Below are 15,952 nucleotides of genomic sequence, written 5' to 3'. Positions count from 1 at the left end.
CATGAGGCCAACTTTCTTTTAGACAGCTTGGCTTTCTAAAAGAGAACTTTTCCTTTCCACAGTCATCCTCATATCCTAAACTAGTTGTAAACATAACTAGGATCTAGCATCTGGCATCATAAATGGCATTGTAAACCTAAGTAGAGAAAGGCCTACGAGCACCAGCATGGTCATCATATTCATCATTGTAAACAGTATTTGGATAATTTTGAACCACCCTAGCTCGTGGGAAAGGGCCCTAAAGGGCTTAGCCTAGAGAAAGAAATGTTATGATGTGGACTTGATGCGTGAGCGTGATTGTGTAGCTATGTACTAAAGGGTAGTATATAGCCATCGAAAAGGAAGGTTGACCGAACAGCATAAGAGAGGGGCTCCGGTGGTGCCACACGGCTAGCCTGCAGTAAAGGCGGACGGTGTGCACTCCTCAACCATCCCGTGCCGGCTAATCTAGCTCTGCAACACCTACATTCGCACGCGCACACGCGAGGCCTCATCCGCGGCACTCTCTTTCTCGTGCTTCTTCACGGCCACGGCCTGCACAGCACTGCCCTGCCTGAGAGCGCATAGCTTTTTAAGCTGGGCTCCTCCCCGCAGCCTGCTCTGCTCGCTTCTAGCTATATATATATATATATATACACGCATTCTGATGGACTCTCCCGAGTTCTCTGACAGGGGCCTCAACCCGCAGACCCCTGAGCACGGCCACAATGGCAAAGTGGTGCATTACTACGGCTCCCAAGGCGGTGCAGGTCCTTCTTCTCCCACCAAGAGCAGGCTTCATCATAAGGCAGACGCTCTGCTCTTGCTGCTCCGGCTCGTGACCTTCGCCTTCTCGCTCGCATCACTTGTCCTTATGGCCACCAACACGAGCTCCTTGCCACAGCACAGTGTAAAATGGTTCAATTTCGATGCCTACCGGTATGCATTCATGCCGACCACTGTACTATCCTTCTTGGCATCGCTCTCCATCTAACTTTTGCAGGTCTCTGTCTGTGTGTGTGCGTGCAGGTATGTTTTTGCGGCCAGCACCATTGTCTGCATATATTCCTTCGCTGAAATTGGGCTGGGCATGTGGTATCTTTGCAAGGGTAGAATGCTTATGCCTGACTCGTTGGCCCACTGGTTTGACTTCGGCCATGACCAGGTTAAAGTTTTCACAGGCCTAGAATCTTCTTCAAAGTAAAGAAATTAGTGAGAAAAGGCTATAATCAGTATAATCTCAACATGAGGAGTCATGGCTTGCATGGTGGATGATGGCATTGGCATACCATCTATTTGTCCTTTGAACATGATGACTCATAGTGCACGAGGGATGATGGCATGCCATTTAACTCATGGTGGGTGGATGATGGCATGGCATTGATTTATCTTTCAATGTGATAATGACTCATGGTGGGTGATAGCATGGCTTTGATTTATTCTTTCAACATGATGATGACGCATGGTGGGTGCATGGCATGGCATTGATTTATCCTTTCAGCATGATGATAACGCATGGTGGGTGCATGGCATGGCATGGATTTAACCTTTCAGCATGATGATGACACATGGTGGGGGATGGCATGGCATTGATTTATCCTGTCAACATGATGATGACTCATGGTGGATGATGGCATGCTGCAGGGATTTGCGTATTTGATCTTCTCGGCAAGCTCGGCGAGCACTGCAGTCGCACACAATGTAAGAGAGGGGCACATTGTCATCCATGGCATGTATGGATGCCAGGAGGCCAAGTCTTTCTGTACCAGAGCTGAGATCTCCATTGGGCTTGCCTTTGGTGCCTTCCTGTTCATTGCACTCTCTTCTCTCCTCTCTGGCTTCAGACTGGCGAGATGGCTCATAACTGGTCCATGAGATTTTACCATCAAAAAAGGGTTCTCTCGAGGTAGGAGAATTTGCCTCATTAACTTAAGAGTATCCAGAGGGGCAAAGCTCCTATTTCAACGCATTATATATCTTAATGAAGTGTTTTAGGCATATCAGTGTATCACCCCCCATTAGCTTTGTACTAAGCTCCCTTTGTTATGGAGTTTGTCAACCTTGTTTTAGACGCCACCTTAGTGGAGCGTTTGAGGTGCTTTGTTTCAAGTCAGATGACCTGTTATGTGTGCTTACTACTTCAGGACTTCTTGGTTTCTTTTCCAAACTAATTAACTTGCTCCTATAAATTTCAAGTGCTTTTTTTGTCTCCCTAGAAATTTACCATGAACATGCTATGCATCCTTCAAGATATTAAACATCATACCAAAGAATCAAATACGTAGCCGATGCATGCGTGAACATGTTACTCATGCAATCCCACGATTATTAGCAATCAACAGGAATGCCAATAATGGCATGATGAAGAAAAAGATGGCTTTATGATTCATTACATCGTCAATAAACCAATTTATAATATCAATGTTTTCACTTGTTATCAGAAAGAAGATCAACATGGTCTTGTACATTTTTTTGCAAGTGAGAGGACTTCCTTGAAAAGGTGTTAGACATCCACACCATTGTGGGTGGAGCTATACCTTTTGAAGATGTGTGCTTGATGCTAATGATAATGATGTGATGATGCCAATAGTGTTTGTATTGAGGACAATGGATCCAACGATTGTTTTGAGGACAATGGGTCCAAAGATACTTTGGTAAGGTATATTGATGAAGTGGTGTTTGATAGCAAGTTAAGTACAAGGACCATGAAAAGGGAGTAACTCCCTACATTGCCTCTTGTCCAGGCAACTTCAATGCATGACAATCCAAGACATCAACATTTGTACAAGGACCTATGCAAGTGTTGGAACTTTTCTCATACCTGTCCAAAGATTGTGGTGCATTTATTGGATCATGTTGGAGTACACAAGAATATACTAAAGATCCAAACATGAATGCCTTTTACTAAGTTGTTAACCATTTCTATCCTAATCCTAGATATGGCTAGGTGTGTGACAAAGGAGGCATGCTCAATTCATAGTTTGTCCAAGAGTTAGCTATAAGTACGACCAACTAAAAAATGGCAATTTTAGCTGAAGAAGTTCTAGCTTTGCAGCGATCATGTGAGCTATGCCTAAGAGAACTTTTTAATAAATGACTTTTGAGATTCCAAAAAAACCACAAACTTTTTGTATCTATGTCATCAATTGCAAAACATAAACAATGCTAATCTAGTGACCATAGCAAGTGTCATGGATCAAATCACCGAATTAGGGCTTATTATAGTTTCGAAATTTGAAAGTCCTTGAAAATTAAGCTTGAAGTTCTCAAAATTGTAAAATTTACAAGTCATAAAGAAAAACCCATAAGCTTTCAAACTTTTCTAAAGACTAATTTCTTTAATTGGAAATGAAGATTTTGCATTGTAAAATGCATTGCCCTTGGTCTTTTAACAAGACTATGTATGGAGCTAATCATTATGGTCTCATGTAGTAAACATATTTGAGGACCTTATCCTAGCTTTAATTATTCTTGTTCTTTCTAATTTGAGGTCTGACTAAGTTGGCTTTTCAAGGGTAATACCAAAAAGTTCCAAATAGGGTAATATCAAAAGGTTAATACCATAAGGTTCCAAATAGGGCAACACCAAAAGGTTAATAGCTATAACGTATGGTTCCAAATAGGGTAAATACCAAAAGGTTAATAGCTATAACATAAGATTCCAAATAGCTATAACACATAGGGTAAATATCAAAAGGTTAATACCAAAAGGTTTCAAATGGCTATGACAAATATAGTTATCCTTTGAAGAGAAATAATTTAGGCAACACATTCAAACACATTGTGTGTGTATATGCTAGCCTCTAGATTCTAATGACTTGTATTACCTAGCCAAGTCTTCCTTGCCTAACTTTGCTCTTTGTGGCCACTTATAAAGTGTGAGGCACAACTAACCTATAGTTCATTGCTCGTGAGAAAAGGCTTATATTGCATGTGAGAAGTAGAAAAGGCTTATTACAAAGGCTTAGTTAACTAGGCTTTTGACTTAGTTTACTAAGCCATGGGAATGTACTCTTATGACAATTTTTGTAGGAAAAAGATTTTGCTAGTCAGAGGCTTTAATCGCCACTAAAAGCATTGAGCAACCACCATTGATTTCAAATTTGGTGTATGTGTACTTCAACGAGGTTTCCTTGCTTTCATCGTTCAAGCACGCAACATGATCTCTAAACAACGCATCAAAATCATTTTTGAATGGATGAGGTTTCCTTGCTGTAATCATTCAGGCATGCAACATGATCTCACACAAAAGCGCATCAAAATCATATTTCAATGGGCTTAGGATAGATCATCACACTAATATGTATTAGCCTAGGCTTGGCCAAATACCAAAAGGATAGATCATCACACTAATATGTATTAGCCTAGGCTTGGCCAAATACCAAAAGCAAGTAGTACAAAACTAAAATCTTAGAGAATGGTTAGATGTTTTGAAAGGTAGGAAAAAAAACCTTATACACCCTTCAATAACTAAGAGGGTGTTCACACGTATAAGATGGTGGTCAGCCAGCTAAGCCCACGAACCCATTCACGCAAGGTTAGTTAATGCTCTCTAACCGTCTTCCTTACAAGGAAGATTGTGAACAATTCGTATTGTGGTTAGATATAACTATTAATAACCACCCCTGGCCCTGGCGAGTTTACTGTGGCCTCTCCACGAGAGGCTTCGATTTCAACTGCTACGTGTCGAGTTAACAACCACAGGATACTTGGATGCGATAGTCTTTTGTCTTTTATCTTCTTAGAGTCACTGGGTAACGGGTTTTACGCTGCGTGGAAACCGGGCCCGTCGGTGTCATGGAGTTGCCCACCAGACTGGTGACCGGCTGCAGCCTGTGTTCACCAGGTGGTAAATTGGCCGTGAGAACAAACCCTTAATTGTGCTACATTTATTTAAAAAAACGACCACATGCAAATACGATTCGATTTTTTTAATTAAGAAAATCGTTTTTCCCATCTCTATATTAAGGCCATCTTGGACACAAGTAAGAGGCTTTCACACGTCAAGCACATTAGCCGTTAAAAAACCCCCCTATCCCTTAAGCTCTCTTCGAATCTTGCACGAAGCCACATCATCCAAAAAGTAGTTGTAAGGATTGTCGTAGCATTCATGAGGCAATTTTTGTCAATAGCTTACCCCTCATTCATCGATTAAAATGGATCCAAACAAGTGCTCACGACAAACCAAGGTTCAAAACTAGCCGGTTTTCATTACTAAAAATTTTGCTACTAACCGGAATGAAATGAAATTTGAATTTCAACCGGTTAAAAAAACATTAAAGGTTGTTTTTTTGTGAGCACTGATCCAAACATTTTGAACATTTTCACTAGGAGCACTACTCCATTGAGCTACAATAAACTTCATCGCCTATGGTTTGACATGTGGGATGGCCGATGATAACTTCATCGCCCCTTGTAGGCAATGGAGTTCATCATATTTGGGGGGGGGGGGGGGGGGGGGCTTGTACAGTTTTGTGGGTGTAGAGTTCTATTTGTAGCTATTAGGCTTTAGTTACATCAATTGTAGTTAGTAATTTGCAGAATTCATGCATTATAAATGTGAAATCGTTCTTTTCATCGTAGGACCCTAAATCTTTCAAAATTGGTATCCCTCCAATCGTTCATGTTTAACTTTGTTTGGTATCCGTTGCACGACATAGAGGTTGTTATATGTTTGTGAAATTATTTGACATCACAATTGGCACAATAACCTTGTTGATAGTGTTAAGGTGATATCATTTTTTACATCAAGAATCTCTCACCTTTTTCACCTTCTCCGACCCATCAATCTTTGAACAACCTTTGAGTAAAATAGCCATACAAAATGCATATATTTTAGGATAACACTTGCCATCCCTTAATCATCAAATTCAGAACCTGGCTTCCTTCACACAATGTCGATGCAAACCCAAACTTTCAATAGAAAAAACCATTCATGAAACAATGGTCACTCTTCTAGAGAGGTATGTATATCATCATGGGCACTCTTCTAGAGAGGTATGTATATCATCATGGGCAAGAGGATCAAGCAATCCCATCACCACTAATTAGTCCTCCTCACCCACTTAAGAGAACGATGTCCCATTACTTAATACTTTAGCTCTTGCTACCACCAATAGCTCTTAGTCCCCAAATCATGTAGGATGATATAATAGCAACAATTTCCCCCTCAACCCCCACATATTCTTTTTGCCCATAATTTTGATATGCCTTCTCACACATGGGTGCACGATCTAACTAAGAAGATTAATGTACAAACACATGGGATGATTAGCATCAAGATGCAAGGTAATGATGTTTTTTGGAATACTTTCATTTAGTAGCTAGCATGTAAGCTAACTACTCGGGTGAGAGAATCTTTCTAGACATCTATTCGACAATGTCTAAGGAGTAATGACAATGATATGACTTACATCAGTGCGAGACTTGTTAGAAGTAAATTAATCATCATTCTAATTAAAGGATGTTAACCTTGTCACCTGTGACTTCTTCTCTAAGAAAAATTATTAAATTGGTAGAAACCATTTATCAGCACTCGTGGACTTCTATTAGAAGGCACACTTCTGTATCATGATGATCTAGAAGGTTAGCTTAAAGGTTAATATGCTCACTAAGAGTGATAATATAGAGCCTTATGTTGATTGCATCATTGATTGGTGGTGCACATGATTGTCTCATGAGTGTGTATTAACCTTGTGACAAAACCAAGGGATCATTAATAGTAGACCTATTGTTGTTGCACCTATGCAATAACAATTGGTCCTCATGAGTATGTTGATGATCATGATTATGTGCATTAACCTTGTGACAAAACCACAAGGATAATTAATACTGGACCTATTATTATTGCACCCATGCAAGGAATTAGAAAAATCTCAAAGTTGGTTTAGGGTGGTGAATGCTGGTGATTCACCAATTATTGATATGGACCTTTCTTTACCAAATTGAGGGATAGTGACAAGAGATCCAAACTAGGGTCTCATGCATAGTCATTTATCTTGTTTGGACACACCTAAGAGTGCACTTAAAAGTGGCATGTACAAAGATACTTAACACTTACATTTCTAAAATTTGATGAGTGAAGTTATGATTTTGTGTATAAGATATCTCAAAACACACAAAACGCATTCAACAGCCAAACTTTTAAGACAACAAGTTAAGGATAAGGACAAAGAGATTTGCACTTCAAGCCATTCTCGATCAAAAGAAAGCTTGAAACAGTCACAAGGCACCCAGTGGTGACTGCTATGAGTATGTGGCTCAAGTTTTTCAACTGCCCCCACCACTGGGAGAGAGTAGTTGACATTCTTGTAGCATCAAATGTTGATATGGAGTTTTATTTTAGTTCTAAGGGAGTATATAAGGAGTATAAATTGGCCAATTATAAAGATGCTCATAATAGACTGCATTTCAGATATATTATAAAATGATTATTCTTACTCATAAATTGACATATATGGCAAAGAAGGCCATGGAATTATATTTATATGCATGCTAGAAAGCCAGTTACATGGGCGCATATTCTTTTTAACCACTTACATGTAGAGTTGAAGCGTATAGGCCCTCAATCAAAAACAAAGATTGGCCTTAATTTGTCGTTTTAGAAATGTAGAAATCCAGAAGGAAAGCCAACAAGTTTTCGATACTTTGGAGGAAGTCCATAACCAAGGGAGTCGGGATGGTACAGGCCCATCCAGAGCAATTATTTTTCCGAAAGAGGTGGAAGAGGTGGACACAAACTTATTAAAGAATGCATGTCAGTACATCACAAAGTGTGCCATAAAACTTCAAAGGCAGTTACAAGCCTAACAGCTCAGAAGGATGCTTTACACAAAGAATTGAATTCTACAAAAGCTGAGCTAGAGAAGACAAAAGTACAATTAACAACACTTTCTACAATCAATCAAAAACTGCAGATTTTGAAAGTTGTGCAAATGCATTTACAGAAAATTGTAAAAAAACTTTGTTTTGAAATACATGAGGCTAATCAAGTCAAAGCACAAATGCAAGAGGAGATTTTAGATTTTCAAAGAAAATATACAGATACATAACTTAATGTCAGAAAATATTAATACAGCATAAATTTTATCTGGAGCAACATGAAAAAGAAGCCCAAGCTGACAAAGCCAATCTTCAAATTTTGCACTAGACTTAATGCTTTAGATAAAAATGAAGATATATATGTATATGAAATGTCAGCACATGATGTAAATAACTATGAAGTTAGAATAAGAGATTAAATAACTATGAAGTTAGAATCAGAGATTACATAACTATGAAGTTAGAATCAGAGATCTGATGGAAAGTTTATATGTTGGTTATCTTAACGAATTTCAATACATCATTGATCTTGTGTGTCGTCCAGATTCCCTTCAACATAAAAAGCTTGATTGATCAATATGGCACAAGAGGATTTGAAGAAGGGGGATCTGCAGGAGAAACATTTGGAGCAGGTACACCCGAAAAAGCTAGATCCGAAAAGCAAACAGAAACAACAACAACAACAACAATAGGCCAGGTTTCAAGCAAAACTTTAGATGGAGGTAAACATGTGATGGCCGAGCCAAATGAAAGTTTTCAAAAACTTCAAAGAGTGCATAATTTTTAAACAACAAGCTCGTTCCTTCCATCCCAATTCAGAACAAATCAAGAATGAAGCTAAAGCTCTACAGGGTTGGCCAATCAAGAACTTGAAAAGAAAAATGCTGAGCTTGAGTATTAGTGAATTCTTGATTCATTAAGAATTACAAAGCTAAAAGAAAGAATTCATTCTTCCAAATAATTAAGAGATGTTGTTAGAAAGATGGATCAATATAAAGAAGATATTCAAAGGCTTCATTCTCATCATACTAAATATGAATAATTCATGCAGAGCAAGAAGAAACTTTTGGAGGCACACGTTACAGAATTGAAAAAATCAGTTCATGTACTAGAGCGAGAGCTAGAACAATGTTCCACCTACATATTAGATGTAGTGGAAAATTTAAGATCCAGACAATTACCTCTACCCACCATAAATTGTCATGTTGTGCAACATGTAGTGGCTCACTTTACTAAGCAAGTTCAGCCTCTCTCTCAGCAACTATCTTCAGTTGCTCCGAAAGGTTGTCATCAAGAACATTGAAAATGAGCTCCAAAGCCACAACCTTCCATAGTCAATAGAGGATCTCCTTTGACTTTGAGTCGATCAAGAAGAAGAGGTGCCATTACCTGACTATATGGTTAGAGAAACGATCCAGAAGATGCTGAGCACATTATAGATAATCATGATTTAGAATATACATAACAACAAAGAAATTTTTCCAATTATTTACATTCTATATTTCATTCTTATAGGCAGGTTCATCCTTTAGCTCATATTATAGATATAGATTTTAGACAACCATCAGATAGATATTGATTAAGTTTTCAAAACATTCTGTATGGTCAAGAAATTGCAAAACCTAGATTTTTTTTATTTACTCCAATAATCCTAGTCATTAAGTGGGTTTGACTTTTGTTCACGGGTGGACTGTTGAGATATTGAGCTCAACTACTGCTCTACGGGGGACATTGATGACCCACCTGGGTCACACCTTCCGCACTTATGCCACTGGCACGGTTGGTGAGATTATGTTCAATATGCCACCAATGGATGATAGGCTATGTGACATCCACTTTGGAGTACTAGAGTTATGGCATAGTTATAGCGCTAGCTCATATAGTCGGGTTCACACTATAGACCGAACACTTTGTATGTTGTTGTAGGAGAGTACGTTCCCTTTATGTATGTACTCTTATCTTTTAGTCACATGGTTGTAGAGAAGAGAAGAAGAAAGAAGAAAATTCAGCCATCCATCTCTAGATGTATGGGGTCCTACGAAAACCATTTCTATGGGAGGCTGCAGGTACTATGTGACATTTATTGATGACCACACAAGGAAAGTGTGGGTATACTTCATGAAGGAGAAGAGTGAGGTGTTCACTCATTTTCAGAATTTCAGAGTTATGGTTGAAAAGCAAACAGGGAAATATGTAAAGTGCCTAAGGTCAGATGGAGGGGGAGAGTACTTCTCCAATGAGTTCTCTGAATTTTTGAAGAAGAATGGTATTCGGAGACAGTTTACATGCAGATACACTCCGCAGCAAAATGGAGTTGCTGAGCGGAAAAACAGGCACATTGCTGAGATCGCGAGCATTGATGGAAGAGAAGAATATGCCGCATAGCTATTGGGCTGAGGCTATTTCTACAGTAGTTTACATCATGAACAGGACTCCAACTGCAGCCATACATGATGTAACTCCAGAGGAGAGGTTTACTGGCAGAAAACCTGATTTGTCTCATCTGAAAGTCTTTGGATGCATTGCATATGTGCATGTGCCAGATGAGCTGAGAACTAAGCTGGATCCAAAAGCTAAAAAATGTGTGTTTATTGGATACACCCTTGAGCAAAAGGGATACATGTGTTATAACCCTGCTACTTACATGTGAGTTGAGGGTAAGCAGGGATGTTGTTTTTGATGAGATGAGCAGCTGGTATGCTACTGAAAAAGAAGCTGTTGGGGCTGATGTGAGTGGAAATGTGGTTGCACAAAATACAAGTCAGCAATCACAGTCTTTAAGTGGACCAGGAGAGTCCTCATCGAGTGGTTCAGTTGATAGACTATGGAATGATCAGGGTGGACATTTCTTGAACCAAGTCATCTAGTGTCTGACTAAATTATCATATGATTATCCATTAAAAAAAGTCCACAATTTATTATCGCAAATCGATTGGTCAGGCTGAATCCACTAATCAGGTATTGTAGAAAATCTTGAAGAAAATAGTAAATGACAGATTGGGATAAGAAGTTGTATTCATCACTCCGAGAATTCAAAATAGCGTATAAAGTGACAACTGGAAGTACTCCCTTCTCATTGGTTTATGGTTTGAAAGCGGTAGTACCAATGGAATTTATAATTCCTAGTTTTCGAGTAGCAGTAACTCATAGATTATCACCGAAAGAATCCATCACACATCGGCTAGAGCAGTTTTGTTGGAATTAGGAGAAAAAAGGCTCTATAGCAACTGGAATGCTGATGTCATCCTGAAATGGTGTGAAGCTTTTTGTGGACAAAAATTCTAAATTTAAAACTTTTGAGGATGCATGATCACTACATGGACATGGACACGTGTTATATAAGTGTGTGCCAAAAATAGTGCACATTGGCACAGGTAATGGTTTTGGTAGCCTTCCAAAATAAGGCTTCAATCTAAATTCATTTATAGGATTTGGCAATTTTATACCATCTAATGATAGTAATTCAAATGTTCCAATGTCGAGCTTTTCGGATATCCGGTATAGGCATGTCAACCTTAACTTAACTTTACTTGGATGTGGACCCATTCTTAACTTAAACAATAAGACTGGATCACCTATGGCTAGTTTGTGTGGTCGTTGGGTTATCATTATTATTGCATCGTGGGCCAGGCTCCACTTCATTTCTCTTAGCCGCCTTGTCGCATATCGAGTTGTGTGCACTGTGATTTTAGTTATCATTGTGTGTTGCACTTTTTGCCAGTGTGCCAATGTCACACACTTATATAACACGTGTCCATGTCCATGTAGTGATCATGCATTGGCTAGTTTGCATGGCTGTTGGGTTATCATTATTATTGCATCGTAGGGGGCAGCCTCCACTTCATTTCTCTTAGCTTCCCTATCACATCAAGTTGTGTGCACCATGATTTTAGTCATCATGAAATTATGTGTTTCACTTTTTGCCATTTGAATGTTTATGCCAAACCCTACATTTCTATTATCAAGACTCGCATTTTTCATAATCACTTTTTTATTCACAAAGTTCATTATCGTCTTGCTCTCCCTTTTTGTCTTTTGCTACTGCTCTTTTTGCCTTCTGCTTCCTTTTACAAACATGGTGGAATTTGAGAAGCTCACTACTATTCTCGATGTGAATATCATTCACAACCGTGTTTGGCTCGAGAAGGTGGGGCTGCTACTACAGTCTGTTTCTCTTCCATGGAACCTTCAGTAACTCAACAGTAGTGATTTTTTGGAGAAGCTACAGGAGATGCAAAAGAATGTTGTAATCTCATTAGCCAGTTCTATTGGGCAACCAAACCTAGTCATAATCATATAAGAATTTGGCTACAGATACAACTATATTATCTCAAAGAGCATTGGCTTCCACCCATTTAGTGCAATAATTCGTGGCTACCATTATATACTTGTAGCTAGTTCTTTGAGCTAGTGGTTAGAAAGGACCCAGAAAATTCAATCCCCACTTTTGAAATGGTTCCAGAGGCAACACCAGATTGTGTGGCATGCGGCTTTGGTTGTCCTAATTTCTAGCAGAAATTACAAACTTTAGTAAATTGCCACGCATCTTTGAGCACTATTGGCCACCATAATCTAGCTTGGAATATATTCCGACCCATGATTTCTCTGAAAAATTCCCTCCACCAATACCTTGATCACTACTATCTTCTTATGATCTGGGACGCACTGCCTCAAGATTTGTTCAATTCCCATCTTGTACAATTATCCAACAATGTAAATGTTTTGCTACGAAGTGCTAGCCTCAAGATTTGTTCAATTCCCATCTTGTACAATTATCCAGCAATGTAAATGTTTTGCTATGAAGTGCTAGCCTCTTCCGAAGATCTCGACCCATACCTTCTAGAAATGATCCATTCATCAAGAACAATAACATTTCGTCATACCATGTATTTGGTGGGATATCTCGAATGAACATTCATCAAGAACAGTAACATTTCGTCATACCATGTATTTGGTGGGATATCTCGAATGAACAATTCAGCATCCGAAAACTGATATGGAACACCATCTTGCTTGCTGTCCGGATTCTATATGAGATAGAAAATTAGCAACAACTAAATGCTCATTGCCAAGTCTATGTTCGATGGAGAGCTCAAACTCTTGTACTAGCTTTGATTATTCTTGTCCTTTCTAATTTGAGGTTTGACTAAATTGGCTCTTCAAGGGTAATACCAAAAGGTTCCAGGCAGGGTATTATCAAAAGGTTAATACCACAAGGTTCCAAATAGGGTAACACCAAAAGGTTAATAGCTATAACATAAGGTTCCAAATAGGGTAATACCAAAAGGTTAATAGCTATAACATAAGGTTCCAAATAGCTATAACACATAGGGTAATATCAAAGGGTTAATACCATAAGGTTCCAAATAGCTATGATAAATATAGTTATCTTTTGAAGAGACAAATAATTTAAACAACACATTGAAGAAAATTGTGTGTGTATCTGCTAGCCTCTAGATTATAATGACTTGTATACCTATGTTGGGCTATAGCATTAGTGGAGGCTTCTTAGCTCTACAACCCAAGCCACCGGTCTATGTCAATTTCTCACCGACCAGTTAGTGCCATGAAATTTTGTTCTTCATAGGTGTGAACTTAAGGTTGGAATATGCAGGTTACACAACTTGCAACTTGCAATGTGCAATGCTGGTTAAATTATGCCATGTCCTCCTTGCTTAATTGTGCTCTTTGTAGCCACTTCTGAAATGTGAGGCACAACTAACCTGTAGTTCATTGCTCATGAGAAAAGGTTTATATTGCATGTAAGAAGTACAAAAGGTTTATTAAAAAGGCTTAGTTAACTAGGATTTTGGCTTAGTTTACTAAGCCATGGGAATACGCTCTTATGACCGAGTTTTGTAGGAAAAAGATTTTGCTAGTTATAGATGTTTCAATAGCCCACTGAAAGATTTGAGCAATCACCATTGTTTTCAAAGTTGGTGTATGTGAACTTCAATGAGGTTTCCTTGCTTTCATCATTCAAGCATGCAACGTGATCTCAAAACAACGCATCAAAATCATTTTTGAATGGACAAAGTTTCCTTGCTTTAATCATTCAAGTACGCAACATGATCTCACAAAAGCGCATCAAAATCATATTTCAATGGGCTTAGGATAGTGCATCACACTAATATATATTAGCCTAGGCTTGGCCAAATAACAAAACCAACATAATGTGAAAAGTGGTTAGATGTTTTGAAAGGTAGGAAAAAAAACTTATACACCCTTCCATAACTAAGAGGGTGTTTACACGTATAGGATGGTGGTCAGCCAACTAATCCCACGAACCCATTTTGTGTTACATTTTTTAAAAAATGACCGCATACAAAAATGATTCGATTTTTTTTAAAAAAATATTTTTCCCATCTCTATATTTCACACTCTCACAACACCAGTAGTCTTACAATTGGTAGGCAACTTGAACACTTGCAATATCTTGGACACAAGTAAGAGGCTTTCACACTTCAAGGAAATTCATAAAAATCTTACAAGAAATTCTTGCTGAAACATTTGAATTTCAATTGGTTGAAATTCAAATGTTGAATTTCAACTGGTTGAAAAAACACTAAAGGCGGGTTTTTACATTTTCATTTTTCAAGTGTAGCCTTTAATAAGTTTATGTCCACCTCTTCCACCTCTTCCGGAAAAGTGATTGCTCCGGATGGGCTTGCACCATCCCATCTCCCTTGGTTATGGACTTCCTCCAAAGTACCAGAAACCTAGTGGATTTCCTTTTAGATTTCTACATTTGCACTAATGCTGCCAAAAGCCTCATCCGAAGTCAGCTTTCTTTCTTTTCTTTTCTTTTCTCCATGGAGTAGCCCTGGTTCCCCTGCTGTTGCTGTCAATGGACTTGGCACTCCATTTTGTAAAAAGTGCAAATAAAGGCCAATCTTTGCTTTTGATTCAGGGCCTATGCTCTTCAACTCTGCCTATAAGTGGTCAAAAAGAATTTGTGCCCATGCAACATGCCTTCCAGGGCTAATGCATATAAACATAATCCCATGGCCTTCTTTGACATGTATGTTAATTTATGAGTAAGAATAATCATTTCTATAATAAATGTGAAATGGAGGTGAAATGCAACCTCGTATGAGCATCCTTATAATTAGCCAGTTTATACCCTTACCTGCTCCCTTGGAACCAAATTAAAACTCCATATTAGCATGTGATGCTGCAGGAATATCAACTAATCCCTCCAATGGTAGTTGAAAAACTTGAGCCAGCCTTGTGAGACTGTTTTGATTACACCATTCTTTTGCACCACTTGTAGTTGAAAATCTTTGTTGAATGACTAAAGGTTCCATGGAAGAGGAGCAAGCTACAATAACCCCACCTTCTCGAGCAGCTCGACATGGTTGTGAATGATATTCACATGGATAATAGCAGTGAGCTTCTTGAATTCCACCATGTTTGATAATAGCAGTGAGCTTCTTGAATTCCACCATGTTTGCAAAAGGAAGCAAAAAGCAACAAGAGAGATGTTAAGAAAAAAGCAAAAAGCGAGAGCAAGATGACAATGAACTTTGTGAAAAAAAAGTGATTGTGAAAAATGCGAGTTTTGATAATAAAAATGTAGGGTTTGGTGTAAAACATTCAAATGGCAAAAAGTGAAACACACAATTTCATGAGATCATGGTGCACATAACTCGATGATGCAATAGGGTGGCTAAGAAAAATAAAGTGGAGGCCACCCCACGATGTAATAATAATGATAACCCAATGGCCACACAAACTAGCCAATGCATGATCACTACGTGGACATGAACACGTGTTATATGAGTGTGTGACAAAAATAGTGCACATTTGTACAGGTACTAGTGGCACACTGGCAAAAAGTGAAAAACACAATTTCATGATGACTAAAATCATGGTACCCACAACTCAATGTGACAAGGCCGCTAAGCAAAATGAAGTGGAGGCCGCCCCATGATGCAATAATAATGATAACCCAATGGCCACGCAAACTAGCCAATGCATGATCACTACGTGGAAATGGACGTGTGACAAAAATAGTGCACAATGGCATAGGTAGTACTGGTCCTGGTAGCCTTCCAAAATAAGGCTTCAATCTAAATCCATTTATAAGCTTTGGGAACTTCACACCATCTAATGATAGTAATTCAAACTTTTCGGTGCCAAGCTTTGTGGA

The 15,952-nt window shown here is 38.7% G+C and overlaps 1 protein-coding gene across 1 annotated transcript; it reads left to right on the top strand.

The window, feature by feature from the left end:
* Nucleotides 1-425: 425 nt before the first annotated feature.
* LOC147637250 (CASP-like protein 4C1) lies at nt 426-2,180 on the top strand. Its single transcript, XM_086800870.1, has 3 exons — nt 426-918; nt 1,009-1,144; nt 1,624-2,180. Exons 1-3 carry the CDS (start codon nt 647-649, stop codon nt 1,852-1,854), a joined length of 639 nt encoding a protein of 212 aa, XP_086656996.1. The 5' UTR covers nt 426-646; the 3' UTR covers nt 1,855-2,180.
* The last annotated feature ends 13,772 nt before the right edge of the window (nt 2,181-15,952 follow it).

Source organism: Cibotium barometz, chromosome 7, assembly GCF_041138505.1.
Source record: "Cibotium barometz isolate CiBa-2024 chromosome 7, ASM4113850v1, whole genome shotgun sequence".
NCBI lineage: Eukaryota > Viridiplantae > Streptophyta > Polypodiopsida > Cyatheales > Cibotiaceae > Cibotium > Cibotium barometz.
Note: the sequence above shows the minus strand (reverse complement) of the source record. Positions and strands in the feature narration are given on the sequence as shown.

Excerpts from the sequence above, each read along its gene's own strand:
- LOC147637250 (XM_086800870.1), top strand. The coding sequence starts at position 647 with ATGGACTCTCCCGAGTTCTCTGACAGGGGCCTCAACCCGCAGACCCCT. Across the intron at positions 919-1,008 it reads TTCAATTTCGATGCCTACCG|GTATGTTTTTGCGGCCAGCA; the intron begins GTATGCATTCAT and ends GTGTGCGTGCAG. Across the intron at positions 1,145-1,623 it reads TTGACTTCGGCCATGACCAG|GGATTTGCGTATTTGATCTT; the intron begins GTTAAAGTTTTC and ends GGCATGCTGCAG.